This window comes from Misgurnus anguillicaudatus, chromosome 10 (genome assembly GCF_027580225.2).
Source record: "Misgurnus anguillicaudatus chromosome 10, ASM2758022v2, whole genome shotgun sequence".
Taxonomy (NCBI): Eukaryota; Metazoa; Chordata; class Actinopteri; order Cypriniformes; family Cobitidae; genus Misgurnus; species Misgurnus anguillicaudatus.
The window spans coordinates 37,422,100-37,437,500 of record NC_073346.2 but is presented as its reverse complement, the minus strand read 5'-3'; the positions used below and the strand labels follow the sequence as shown (position 1 = coordinate 37,437,500).

Sequence of the window (15,401 nt, the reverse complement as noted above, 5' to 3'; positions counted from 1 at the left end):
TTGTTTGCTGTGGGTCAGTATACAGTAGATGCGCACAAACACACAATTGCTATGTTGATGTACATTGTGTCTGTGTACTGATAATGTTATCAGCTGGGGGTTACTGCACAATTGGCTCTGTTTTCAGTAAGTTGCACAACTTCTGGGGTTTAATGTACACAAAGGGATGATTTCTTCACCTTTAGGGAAGAATTTTTTAAATATACACAGTGTACATCTGTTTTTTACAGAGGCACACAAAGAGTTCATCTAAGAAAACACAACAGTCCCAGTATTCATTCTGTCTGCTTAATGATGCTTGCAAAGTTATGCATCACATATTAATACTTACCACTTTCACTTTCACTTTCTTCTATCTATCTGTCTGTCGGTCTGTCTCTCTATCTGTATGTCTGTCTGTCTGTCTGTCTATCGATTTGTCTGTCTTTCTCTGTTTGTTTGTTTGTCTGTCTTTCAGTCTATCTGTCTGTCTGTCTGTCTGTATGTCTGTCTGTCTCTCTATCTGTCTGTCTTTCTCTGTTTGTTTGTTTGTTTGTTTGTCTGTCTGTCTGTCTGTCAGTCTAGCTAGCTGTCTGTCTATGTCGGTCTGTCTATCGAACTGTCTGTCTTTCTCTATTTGTTTGTATGTCTATCTGTCTGTCTGTCTGTCTGTCTGTCTGTTTCTCTATCTGTCTTTCTGTCGTTCTCTGTTTTTTTGTCTGTCTGTCTGACTGTCAGTCTGTCAGTCTATTTGTCTCTCTGTCAGTCTATCTGTCTGTCTTTGTCTGTCTGTCGGTCTGTATCTGTCTGTCTGTCTGTCTATCGATCTGTCTGTCTTTCTCTGTTTGTTTGTTTGTCTGTCTGTCTGTCTGTCTGTCTCTCTATATGTCTGTCTGTCTGTCTGTCTATTAATCTGTCTGTCTCTCTCTGTTTGTCTGTATGTGTGTTTGTCTGTCTGTCTGTCGTTCTAGCTAGCTAGCTTTCTGTCTGTCTGTCTGTCTGTCTGTATGTCTATCTGTTGGTCTGTCTCTCTGTCTGTCTGTGTTTCTATTGATCTGTCTGTCTTTCTCGGTTTGTCTGTCTGTCAGTTTATCTATTTAGCTATCTGTCTGTCTGTCTGTCTGTATATTGATCTGTCTGTCTTTCTCTGTTTGTCTGCTTGTTTGTCAGTTTATCTATCTAGCTGTCGGTCGTTCCGTCTATCTATCCATCTGTCTGTCTGTCTATCGATCTGTCTGTCTGTACATCTGTCTGTCAGTCGGTTGGTCTATCTATCTGTCTGTCTGTCTGTCTATTGATTTGTTTGTCTATCTCTGTTTGTTTATGTCTTTCTTAGTTTTTTAAGGAAAACATAAAATGTTTCTCTATATAGTGCACTTTATCTCTAAATAGTGGACCTAACCTCAAAAACATCTCACGACTCCAGCCTTCAGTTACACACTCAGTAACTGAGACACTCATCCATGCCTTCATCACCTCCCGCCTGGACTACTGTAATGGTGTCCTCTCTGGACTGTCCTCCAAGGCCCTTAGCAGACTTCAGTATGTCCAGAACTCAGCTGCCAAGGTTCTAACCCACACAAAGCCATGGGAGCATATCACTCCCACCCTCAAACAGCTCCATTGGTTGCCAGTTAATTCACGAATCACCTACAAGATCCTTCTGCTATCTTTCAAATCTCTCCATGGACTCTCTTCACAGTACCTCATAGATTTACTTTACCCTTAAACTCAGTCACGTTTCCTGCGGTCCTCTGACAAGGACCTGGTGGTCACTCCCCGCAACATGTTGCAGACTTTTGGGGACAGGGCTTTCTCTGCCAATCCTCCCAGACTCTGGAACAGTCTACCACTCCATGACCGCTCTGCCCCGTCCCTGCTATTGTTCTTTGCACTCCCTTGTCCCCCCCCCCCTCCCCAATTTGTTATGCGACCTTGGCTACCATAAAAAAGTTATTATTATTATTATTATTATGTATTGGACCTCAAGACCTAAACGATCCCAACCAAGGCAAAAGGGTCTTATCTAACGAAACGATCATCTTTTTTTTTAAAGTACACTAACACCACAACTTCTCATCTTGCACTAGCCGTGTGATGCGCAGCGCGACCTTGTCCCACAAGTGTGCGTTTCACATGTGTAATGCTTGACCTTTCAACGTGATTGTGTAATACATAAGGTCGCAATGGGGTGCAAGACAATTCAGCCATTGCACTTTCTAGAATGACTCGATTCATAGCAAAGCCCTGCGGTGAATTAAACCTCAGTCTGCCCTGCTCTCTGTCAGCCAAAAAACAGAACTGCAATTAGACGAGTGAGATCCGTTCTTCTTGAAGAAAAACACTGCTCATGCTGAAGTCTCAGACAGAGGTTGAGGCTTTTAATGTTAAAAAGTGCAAAGTTTTTCTGGTAAAGCTGCAGGACGGTAGCTCTCCAGGAGCAGGGTTGGAGTAGTCTCGCGTAGCTAGACCATCAATGCTTACTACGATTCACAATAATGATAAGTTGAACTGTTGTGTTGGATTTTGCTGGAAATGTAGTCGTAACTACCTATGTAAAGTAGCCTGCAATTTCTAGGTTTCGACCAGAGATGGCGACAAAGAGGTAAAGGTTACAGATTGCAGCTTGTAAACTTACAATGAAGTAGAGCCAGCCAAGGTTCAGAATATCAAAAATACTTTTAAGCAACATAAGCTGGGTTTCCATCGAAACGTGAAATTAATATTTTCAAAATTCGCAAATAAAAAAAAAAAACAAGCAAATGCCAATTAGGTGCGTTTCCATCAAGTTGTTCGAAAGAATGACGGTGTATTGGTAACCGTAACCAACAGTAAACAAAACAGGACACGCTTAGAAAATAAAGACATAGGGCCCTATTTTAACGATCTAAGCGCATTGTCTAAAGTGCACAGTGCACTGTCTAAAGTGCACAGTGCACTGTCTAAAGTGCACAGTGCACTGTCTAAATGGGCGTGTCCGAATCGACGTTTGCTAATTTAACGACAGGAAAAATGGTTTGTGCGCCAAGTGCATGGTCGAAAAGGGTTGGTCCTTTTTTAATGAGTAATGGGAGTATTTTGGGCGTAACGTGCAATAAACCAATGAAGAGTCTCAGCTCTCTCATCCCCTTTAAAAGCCTGTTGTGCTGGCGCTATGTCTAATCCCTCCCTATTTAGATGACGGAAACTAAAAAACTAAGCGGAGGAAGAAGATCCCCAGTTTAAAATTAATGTTAAATAATTGTGTTGTTTTTCAGTTGTATTGAAATCGTAATTTTTTTATTAAAACCTTTAAAACCCGTTTTATTTTAGTCATAAAAGTAAAAAAGCATTTAATTGCTTTAAATGTATGGCTATCCAATATCATCAAAAATAATTTTCAATTATGTAAGAAAAGGTTTGCACTCTAAAAATACTTTATTTGTAACAAACAGGAGATAAAGAATTTTCAAACGGCTCTCCGCACGTTTCAGCACTTGGACAGCTTCAGTTTTTTAAGCATTACTTAAAAATGTTTCTCATCTCTTCATATCCGCAGGTACAGAGTCATCATATACAATAAATCCGTGAGGTAGCATTTAAAAAAACATTTAAAAACAGATGCATTTGTTTAAAGCAAAGCATTTATTTACTTACGAGGCTACAGGTGAAGCAGCTCTTTGTGCCTTCTAACGTCTTATAATCGGTCCTCATTTATGTCCAAGAGACTCAATAATAATCTTTTACATTCAATCTTTTAATGTTTCATATTTAAAAGCGTTTTTGTACTGCTGCGCATTCATGTATTTGATAAGCAAACCCGCGTTGTCGTCCCGTTTAGGCACATATTACTAATGCGCTCTTTAAATAACAAAAAACACTATTGCGCCATTGACTTTAGACTTTAGACCAGGTTTTTGTTGGTCAATGGCGTAGTCTATTTTAGTTGCCTCAAAATAGCAACGAGACAATAATGCGCCTGAACACACCTCGTTTTCAGACCAGAATGCCCATGGGCGCAAAAGGGGGCGCAAATGCATTTGCTATTTAAACAACGCGGCGCTAAACGTGAAAATGATAATTGCGCAGGGTGAAAAGTAGCAAAAGACACTTGCGTCGTGCATTGCGCTGCATTGTGCCGGGTGTAAGATAGAGCCCATAGACTGCATTTAGTTACGATTTGGCAAGTTATAAATTTACTAGCAGTGCAGCTCATAGTTGCTAAACTGAATGCTGTGCACAGAAAATAAATGCTTTTTTAATGCAAGCACATGACAACATTGAGCCCCATATTTGGTAAAGACAACATCAGCTGATACAGCTAGTCGATCAGTCACATGGGTTTAATGTTCACTACGTCAGAATTTATTTGGCAAATGCGTTTTCATCTCCCATCTTTTTTGCATAAGTCTATTTTCAGAGTCCTGTTTGTGAAGCTAGCAGAGGTTTTGTGAGATGATTAATACTAAACATGAAGTGGGTCTTAAAACATTTCACAGACGTTCAGGCTATTTAAAACCACTCACGCATCTATTGGGTATGAATGAGGGCTGGATACAGGCATTGCTGCGGATGGATGGAAACAAGTCGTTTTTCCTTTCAGGTCTGTTTTACAAATGTACAAAATCTGTCATTTGCCCTTTTCAACATTACAAGCCTCAACCACTGTCTGAGACTTCAGCATGAGCAGTGTTTTTCTTCAAGAAGAACGGATCTCACTCGTCTAATTGCAGTTCTGTGTTTTGACTGACAGACAGCAGGGCAGACCGAGGTTTAATTCACCGCAGGGCTTTGCTGTGAATAGAGGCATTCTTGAAAGTGCGATGGCTGAATTGTATATTCTTCAGATAGTTGAGTTTTACTGTTGTTGTCGATTTGCTCAAAGGTAAGGCGAGTCCTTGAGGTGTATGCAGGTGTGTGAGTGCTGATCAGTAAATAGTATACAGTCATTTATAAAGGGCACATTTTATAGCATGTTAACCTTCAGATATTTAATCTTTAGGTAAAACTTTTTAATGACATTGCCTAGGGCTGGGCGGTATATCGAAAATTGGTAAGATTTCAGTATTTTTTCACCAGACGGATACAGGATGATAATATAGCGTCTATAGACGGTTTCAGCAGTAACAACATAAACAAGCGGCTGTCATGGTCCCCATGTAACTTCCGGTAAACTCCGCTAAGAATATATAACAACAAAGTTGTTACACATTAACACTTGAATCTGAGGAACTACTTTGTTTGGCGGAAGAGTAATATTTGTACTAATATAATTATAACTTATTTGTGTTTTATTTTGTACCACCAAACTTGCTCGTATAACTACTCGTCTTAAATAGGAAAAACGTTGATGTGTTTGGTCACTTCTAACTTTATCTCTGATTGGTACCATTGAATGAATGGGGCTAAGCTAAATGCTATCGAAGCGTCGCAGCGCGCTCCAGCGCTTACGTACACGCACACAGATGATAGAGGGATGTATCAACAATTCTTAGTTAAGGTAATAACATATTTTAATATTGAAAATGAGTAGACTATTCCTTTAAATCAAATGTATTTTCTTGATGAGCAAAATGACCTAAGAAAATAAGTCTAGTATTTAGACCAAAAATATCAAATTGTAGTGAAATGTGCTTAACTCTTTCACCGCCAGCATTTTTAAAAAAAGTTGCCAGCCAGCGCCAGCGTTTTTCATGATTTTCATCAAAGTTTAATGCCTTCCAGAAAATGTTCTTCTTCAGATATATAAACATACAATATATCAAATGAAAGAACAGACCCTCTGCTTTCAAAAAAAAAAAAAAAATAGCGTTTCATCCTACCTTGAGTAGTTCTTTTGTAATCAGCTTTTGAATATGGGTAGGTTTCTGCAAAAACACCACATTTTGAGTAAAAAGCAGAGATAATTCCATTTTTGTGACGGACTTTTCATAGAGATCCCATTCAGAGCGATCTTTAAAACAGACACGGACATGCAGCAGCTTGCCATAGGGCAATACTTCCGGGTTTAAAAAGTTGCGGAAGGGCGCCACCTAGTGGATAATAGCGGTATTGCGGAAAGACGGAAATACTCGTCATTGGCGGGGAAGCGTTTTCTCTTAATTGACGAGATATCTCGTCAATGGCGGGGAAAGAGTTAAGCACAAATTCACTTAAATGTATATTTTCATCCTAAAGCTATAGATTTATTTTCTTACACTGCAAAAATTCTTAGTATTTTTTTCTCTTGTTCTCAGCAAAAATACTTAAATTAAGATGCTTTTTCTTGATGAGCAAAACGACCCAAGAAAATAAGTCTAGTTTTTAGACCAAAACTATCAAATTGTAGTGATTTTGTGCATACATTTTTCTTGAATTTAGTGTTTAAGAAAAATGTTCACGATTTTTTGTTTACCCCATTGGCAGATGTTTTAGCTTGTTTTATGCACAAAATCACTTAAATGTGATATTTTTGGTCTAAAAACTAGACTTATTTTCTTGGGTCGTTTTGCTCATCAAGAAAAAGCATCTTAATTTAAGAATGTTTAGATTTTTTTACTGAAAACAAGACAAAAATACTACGATTTTTTTTCTTGAAAATCATTTTTTGCAGTGTAGGTGATTTTGCTCATCACAAAAAATGCATCTTGATTTAAGAATTTTTAGACATTTGTACTGAAAACAAGAGAAAAATACTTTCAAAAAAAGTCATTTTTTGCTCTGAACCCTCAACAATAAAAAGACAAAAACGTTCAAAAAAGTTTTGTCCCGTTTTTGAATTCATAGATAACAACAAATGAGATTTTAATGATATTTTGACCATTGAACTAGGAAGTGTCTCTCCTTTTCTTTTTAAAAATATGGTCACCTTAATTTAATGTCACTGATTAGGAAACAGTGAGCAGCGATGCTCCCTGGTTTTTGCATTGCATTGTGGGATTTTTAAGGGAACGTGTGTTTCAGTGCACTGGAATGACTTTGCATCTGAAACTTAAACTGGCTGACATCCGGATCAGTGCCCTGAGTACTGAACAAGGAAGCTGATTAAGAAGCACCCTTATCAATGTCCTTAAAACTCAAATCAGTGTATCTGGTGGCTATCTTGAAAACAGCCTATGCCAAAATCGTACAATGACAGCTCATATTTACTAGAATTGAAAAAGACTGAAATCTACAAAACAGTTTGATGAGCGTATATTTCAGCAGTGTGTCAAATGAATAAAGTAAGAAATGATAAATTGGCATCATAGCATCTGCAAATGACAGCAGTATTTCCTTAAACCTGCATATAAAACTGAGCTTGTTCATTCATTCTGCTCAACAAAATTATGGGCGACCACAAGTTAAGATTTCTTTTATGTCTCATATGTCAATGTTTCTCCTGAACAGCATTGAGATTTATTGAATATCACAGAGATGTTTGCTTCTCAATTTTTTCCAGTCTGCTTTAGAACTGCTTTTAATGCTTAAACCTTAAACCAAGACACCAAACTCTGTCTTTTAAAACAAAGTTTAATAATTTCCCCATTAAATTCTCACAAGACCAAATTAAAATCTGCGTTGTGCGATCCGCATTAATTTGACAGCATACCTAAAATATGCCAACGATAGAGGCATTTTTCTAGTTTTATTTCTCCCAAGAAAAGGAGAAACTACGAATGAGTCTCCCGAGCAATAAAAGAGCAACCTCGGAGTAAAATAATACTGACAGTTACTAAACATAACTGCTGACTGAATAAATAAGAAATAACAAACAAAATAAATAAATAATACATCAATAAATACAGTGTTGACTCAAGTGACTCAAGTATTGATTTACTGTCAGTACAACATACACCGCAATACAGGTAAATACCGTTTAATATGTCTGAGAAAGCAAATTATACACTGTTTAGCATGGGTTAAAACTAAAGGTGATTTCTCTAGACCAGGGGTCTCCAACCTTTTTGTGAACAAGGGCTACAACAATGGATAAAACAATCTGGAGGGCTACTTTTTGACATAGTCTACTCAAAACTGTTTTGTTTTACTTGTTGATTTTATTTTATTTTACTTGTTGATATGTTTTATTAATGTTGAAAGTGTTAACTATGTAAACCAAGCCAAGCTTAAATAAAAAAAATATGTAATACATAAATACAATGCACAGATATGACATATTAACTTTACTTCAAAAGTAAGGAGGCCTCCTAACTTTTTTTAGCCAGGAGGGAAAAAAGTCCTAGGTGGAAAAAACCTTGGGAGAATATTTATGGGACGTTTTTGTGTTCATACAGAAGCCTGTCTGCCAATTTTACTTGTATTTTCTGTGACCAAAGTGAATGAGGTTTATGTTATCAGTTTATTAACTATAATCGGTGTGAAACTGTGCATGTAAACACACTAATTTTCTGGTGCCTCTTATACTGAAATCACACGAAACAAACTAATAAACATCACGAAATGCAACAGTACTTTTGACAAGGCAAAATATTTTGATTTGTCTTTCATCTTTCTCGCAGGTTATCTGGAATTAATCTTCCCGTGCCCATCGTCAGCAACAAGAACTGGTTACGACTTCATTTCATTACAGACAACAGTCATCGGCATAAAGGATTTAGTGCTCAATATCAAGGTATATTTTGAATTGATATTGTTATAATTCACTTTACTTTCTTCAGTTAAGTCACAGTTGCTTAAAATGCTTGTATACCAACTTTAAAATCTCAGCTGTAAGGGGTGATATCCAATCTAATTCTCTTTGTTATTTATGTGTTTTTCCTGAACAGTGAAGCGATCTGGGGATGTCAAATCAAGGGGAGTAAAGTTATTACCTGGAAAAGACAACACAAGTAAATTTTCAATAAGTAAGTGCGCCTTTGAAATATACATTTGCATCCATCAGTCCAGAATAAAGAAGGAATGTTTTAAAAAAAAACATTAAAGGTGCCGTAGAATGTAAAAATATATTCACCTCGGCATAGATGAATAATAAGTGTTCTGTACCTGGTAATGACATATCGTGAACCTTAACGCGTTTGTTTCCTCCTTCTTATGGAAACCTTGTGCATGCAAAGACCGCTGGAAAACAGACCAATCTCAACATAACACTAACTGTGACGTTACAGTCAAGATGTACACTCCAACATTAAAGGCGGGGTGCACGATCTCTGAAGCCAATGTTGACATTTGAAATCACCTAAACAAACACGCCCCCACCCTTCTTTTGATAGACTCGCCCCACACATACGCAAACCCAGGCAACGATGTCAAAAAGTAGACACGCCCCTTACTGTTGATTGGCTGCAAGTGTGTTTTGGTACTCGGCCCTTTTCCAAAACGTTCCTCGCCAATCGTGCACCCCACCTTTAAATTACACATTAAATTAATTACAAAGTTGTTAAAATGCTAAAAACAAAGTTGTGACTGCTGAGTTAGCGCTAAATGCTAGTAAATGCTATATGCTAGCGTTTAGGCTGAAGTTCTGCTATTGACGTAACAGTTACATTTTGCAGGTCCATACTAAAAAAACACAAACTTACCACTCAAAAATGTCCATTTACAATCTCTGAATAATTGATTATTCCTCAAAATCTGTGTCAGGCTCAAAAAGGTCTGTTTGCACACACACAGAACTACTAAAATAAGCCGCTCTGAGAAACAACCAATCAGAGCAGAGCTTAACATTATTATTCATGACTCTTTCAAATAAGGTAATAATAGACCATTTCATTCTAGGGGCAAACCCTAGGGTTGTAAATGGACATCTCTGGATAATTTTTGCACTTAATAAAGTCACATACCTTCTATGTAAAATCAGAAAACAATTTAAAGGTACAGTGTGTAAATGTTAGTGCATCTAGTGGTGAGGTTGCAAATTGCAACCAACGTTTCAGTCCACCGTTAACCAAAACACATAGAGAAGCTACGGTAGCAATCGTCGGAAACAACTTAGTAAAAACGTTTGTCCCGGCACAAAAGGGCGACTTCCATGTAAGGGGACCCCCGGTGTATGTAGATAAAAACGTCTCATTCTACGGTTATAAAAACATAACGGTTTATTATGAAAGGTCTTTATACACCACTGATACCATAGTTATGTATTTTATATTGCATTTCTGTCAAGAGATCCTTATAAAAGTTACACACTGCACCTTTAACCGATTTCAATGCATTCTTTGGCACCTTTAAAGAAAAATACTGTGGCAGTATGGCATACAATGATGCTATCAGATGGTAATAATGTAATGTAAATGTTATACAATGACACTGTAAAGTATGCTAAAAAAACTGTAGAGGTGTTCATACGACCACAATGTTCTGTAATGTTATATCACAGTACTGTTATCTATCATAATATCGTTGGCATAAATTCAATAGAAAAATGGGTCATGTATCAAATTACCATGCGGTAATGCATCTATATTTGGAGTTTCAGTGTTTTAATGAAGGGTACTTCATCTCATTTGATTATTTTTTTTTTGTCATTAATAGGAACTAATCATAATATAAAATTATTCATAACAAATGACTGATGAATCTGTCATCAGTGTGAAAATAATTTAGATAAAAGCATTTATTTGTTAGCATGAAGACTCACACAAGTACAAACCAGGCAAGTTTAGTATCTTCTCTCCAGTTGTACGCACGTCATGCACAATTACAGCTGTTTTTGTGTTGATCAAACTGCGTGAAAGCTATTTTCTTTTCACATTTGCATCCCTGTTAATTGTTTTAATATTCATCACAAGCGACCTTGCATGTACGCCTTCAAAGCTTGTAATTTATAAAACGCCAACATTATTTGTAATCCTCTCGCATGCCGTTTAGCAAACAGATCAAAGAAAATTAGGGCATCCCACGAAACGGAAATCAGCATTTTGATAATTGGAGCTGGGTCCCTCGCCCGCCGAAACCCCCCGGAAAAGAATGTAAAACCCTTCAAGCGCGTGGCTGCCCTTCATAAGGCGCACAGGTGGTAGAAATTCTTACCAACCGAGTTTTAATTACTCGACCGAGTCGGCCATCGAGTCCAACGGTCCATCCGGGAGACGGACCTGAACCGCGTGCTCCATCAAAGCTGGTGGCAGATGCCCGATCGCTATCTATGGAAATGAATTGTACACACAAGCTCTTTTTTATGGGCCGTCGCCGTAATGAAGCGTCGAACCCAATGATTCATTTTGTCTCAACAATGTAGCACTCCAAACACTTAATTACAACCGGATAGAATTTTTATTAGCCTCTATTTCACAGTGTCTGCATCACATATTTGGAATTATGAATTACGAGTAAATTATCAGGACTTAGTCAGGGCCCTTGTGCACTGCCAAACCCCTCTTTGTAAATGCTTCCCTTAAATTACCAGCATAACGTTGTCTCCTTCAGTAATTATCTTGAGCTAACACCTATTTATGGACGGGATGTTGTGCCAGCTTGTTCTTTGATTGACTATGGAAACTAGATATCTGTTCACAGGGCCGTAAAGTATGTTAGCAGCGTGATTTCAGGTAATGAAGCGTTGGCTGGTGGTTTTAGGTTGGCTTAGGTCTCCGTATGATCTCTCCTCCTGTAGTGAATGAGGGCATGGTCAAGCAGGTCTCCAACTTCTGCCCGGACCCCGGGGAACCAGAGAACGGCAAACGTGTTGGCACCGATTTCAGGTATGGCCTCTCATCTCTGTACACCAGACGGGTCGTTCTTACCATGCAGTACATATTCATACACTGCAAAAAATGATTTTCAAGTAAAAAATTCTTAGTCTTTTTGTCTTATTTTTACTGAAAACAAGACAAAAATACTATCTTAAAATTCTTAAATTAAGAATTAACCCAAGAAAATACACAGCAAAAAAATGTTTTCAAGAAAAAAAATCTTAGTATTTTTGTCTTGTTTTCAGTAAAAATATCAAAAAAATGCTTTTTCTTGATGAGCAAAACGACCCAAGAAAAGAAGTCTAGGTTTTAGACCAAAAACATCAAGTTTAAGTGATTTTGTGCATAAAACAAGCAAAAAAACTTGCCAATGGGGTAAGCAAAATTTTCGTACATTTTTCTTGAATTAAGTGCTTAAGAAAAATTTTCAAGATTTTTTGCTTACCACATTGGCAGATTTTTTTTGCTTGTTTTATGCACAAAATCACTTAAATTTGATATTTTTGGTCCAAAAACTAGACTTATTTTCTTGGGTCGTTTTGCTCATCAAGAAAAAGCATCTCAATTTAAGAATTTTTAGACATTTTTACTGAAAACAAGACAAAATACTAAGAATTTTTTTCTTGAAAATAATTTTTTGCAGTGTAAATCTAGTTTTTAGACCAAAAATATTAAATGTAAGTTATTTTGTGCATAAAACAAGCAAAAAAAATCTGTCAATGGGGTAATCTTGAACCTTTCTTTTTAAAGAATAAATTTAAGAAAAAATCAAGAAAAAAATTGTTTACCCATTAGCAGATTTTTTTGCTTGTTTTAAGCACAAAATCACTTTGATATTTTTGGTCTAAAAACTAGACTTATTTTCTTGGGTTGTTTTGCTCATCAAGAAAAAGCATCTTAATTTAAGAATTTTTAGATATTTTTACTGAAAACAAGACAGGTTTTTGCTAACCCTTTGTATTTGTTAACATTAGGTATTGCATTAGCTAACATGCTAACAATATTTCTACAGCATTTATTAATCTTTATTCAACTTAATTTATTAATTTTAAAATTAATGTTAATTTTATCATTTACAAATACATTTGAACAATTTTATTGACATTAACTCGCATGAACAAAGATTAATAGATGATAAAAAAACTAATATACACTGCAAAAAAATATTTTCAAGAAAAAATATTCTTAGTATTTTGGCCTTGTTTTCAGTAAAAATATCTAAAAATTCTTAAATTAAGATGCTTTTTTTGATGAGCAAAACGACCCAAGAAAATATTTCTAGTTTTAAGACCAAAAATATCAAATTTTAGTGAGTTTGTGCGTAATACTAGCAATGGGGTAAGCAATTTTTTTTATTTTTCTTGAATTAAGTGTTTAAAAAAAGTGTTAGAGATTTTTTGCTTACCCCATTGGCAGATTTGTTTGCTTGTTTTATGCACAAAATCACTTAAATTTTATATATTTGATCTAAAAACTAGACTTATTTTCTTGGGTCGTTTTGCTCATCAAAAAAGCATCTTAATTTAAGAATTTTTAGATATTTTAACTGAAAACAAGACAAAATCACTAAGAATCTTTTTCTTGAAAATCATGTCATGACGCTACATCCATATTTTATACAGTCTATGGTGATGACACTTGCCCACCGCCCCATCACAACAGTGCAAGCTGCCCAATTATAAAATCATGTGTTTCCTAGTCTCAATCCCAGATGTCACCCCTCTTTTAATGGTCTGCCCAGAAACAACACAAAGCCGCCTGATCGAAGAAGAAACTTTCTTGTTTACAATATTCTGCAATATGTGTTTAAAGGTATGCAAGGTATTTTAACATGTTTGCTATTATTGTTAGAAACTTAAGAGATGTTCGTGAATGATGGTTGTACAGTGGTCTGTTATATTCGTCGTGTAACTCTTTGCTGTATAAACTGCAAAAAAAAAAAATGATTTTCAAGAAAAAAAAATCTTTCTTGTTTTCAGTAAAATATCTAAAAATCCTTAAATTAAGATACTTTTTCTTGATGAGCAAAGAAAATAAGTCCAAAATTAGACCAAAAATATCAAATTTAAGTGATTTTGTGCATAAAACAAGCAAAAAAAGCCAAGAACGTTTTTCTTAAACACTTAATTCAAGAAAAATCTGCTTATCCCATTGACAGATTTTTTTGCTTGTTTTATGCAAAAAATCACTTAAATTTTTGGTCTTAAAACTAGACTTATTTTCTTGGGTCGTTTTGCTCATCAAGAAAAAGCATCTTAATTTAAGAATTTTTAGATATTTTTACTAAAAACAAGACTGAAATACTAAAAAATGTTTTTCTTGAAAATCATTTTTTGCACTGTAAACAAGGAGCTTGCGCTGAGTGGTACACAGCCCAAACTGTTGTGATGGGGTGTTAGGCAAATGATGTCACAGACAAAACTAATCGATAATGAGTTTCGTTTTCATTATCAAATATTACGACTATTATCAAATATTCGATTAGTTGTTGCAGCCCTTACATTTAATGTAATAACACACTGTAAAAATTGTTGCTACCTTGAATTTTAAGTTTAATTAAATCGACTATACAAGTAATTTCCACTTTTTATATTTAATATTTTGACTAGTGACATGTTGCATGGCTGATTTTGATGAGAGTTAAAATACAGAATGTAAAAGCATGTGTTGCCAATACTTACTGACACATCACTTAACAATGCGTCGGTCCTACATCTGACACTGTATATCCCATTTTTTTGCGGGTTTGTGTAAATGCATTGATTAGTAATGAAATATTATCACGTGTTGGTCTAGCGGTAGCATTTTCACGTTTAGTCTGAGCAGTTCTGACTTAAAATCTGTCCTAATATAATTTATTATCTTAATAAAATGGCAGCACAATGTGAAGGTCAATAATGTATTGTCTGTAGCCCTGCCCTCAACAACACATATAGCTGTCACATACTGTAATATACTGTTATGTGCAATAGCTTGTTCAGGGCAGTAGTAAACAGTATGTGTGTGTATATATGAAACGTGCTTTATTACATCTCGTATACTGTTTCATAAAGTGATGGGGGCAAAATGGTTTCCTCCATCTGTACTTTAAATAAAGCCCACGGCCATACGGGGTTATATCCACAGCTGCGAAACCTCTGATTAGATTCCTCCTGTGACATTTGCTCAAACACGAGGTCGCGGCACGCTGGGATGATCAATCCGTGGGCATGTGCGGGAGAATTCCTGCATTGATTCTCTTGTTTGTTTTCTCCTGAACACGCCAGCATTGGCGCGACGGTTCACTTCACCTGCGATGGAGACCATGTGCTTCAGGGATCCAAGAGCATCACATGCCAAAGGGTTGCTGAGGTGTTCGCCGCCTGGAGTGACCACAGACCTGTTTGTAAAGGTTAGTCGATTGCATTCAATTAAACTTGCCAACTAGGACTCAACTAGGACTAAAGTGCTTTTTATTTATGAATACTTCACACAAATAAAAATGTGTTTGGATTATATTGGCATTAAATTGAAGTTGAATGTCTGTGTTTTTCTGAATGACAAAAGTGGGAGATGATTTGTACTGACAAAATTGCACCTAAATGAATGAGCTTTTATATGTTTACACACACACACAGTATTTTTCTTGCTTAAAGAGAGCAGAAAACAGGCACGCTAATACATATAAAGAAGATAAATGGGAGCACAATAAATAATATACAAGCACAGATACAAATGCGCTTTATAAAAGAACTGAAAAAGTATTTTATATGATGTGTGCTGTATTACAAGTCAATAATGAAACTAAATAAGTCATACCATGCATTGGTGTACAGTACAATGAAACTAGAT

The 15,401-nt window shown here is 36.2% G+C and overlaps 1 protein-coding gene across 6 annotated transcripts in view; it reads left to right on the top strand.

Annotated features, from left to right (window-relative positions):
* The window catches only part of csmd3a (CUB and Sushi multiple domains 3a), a 489,960-nt gene that overhangs the window by 119,531 nt on the left and 355,028 nt on the right, over nucleotides 1-15,401 (top strand). For all 6 annotated transcript variants that reach the window (XM_055211335.2, XM_055211334.2, XM_055211332.2 and 3 more), the window contains 4 exons: nucleotides 8,439-8,551; nucleotides 8,706-8,783; nucleotides 11,492-11,579; nucleotides 14,837-14,961. In XM_055211335.2, the coding sequence (XP_055067310.2) occupies nucleotides 8,439-8,551; nucleotides 8,706-8,783; nucleotides 11,492-11,579; nucleotides 14,837-14,961 (404 nt within the window). The remainder of the gene's footprint in view (nucleotides 1-8,438; nucleotides 8,552-8,705; nucleotides 8,784-11,491; nucleotides 11,580-14,836; nucleotides 14,962-15,401) is intronic.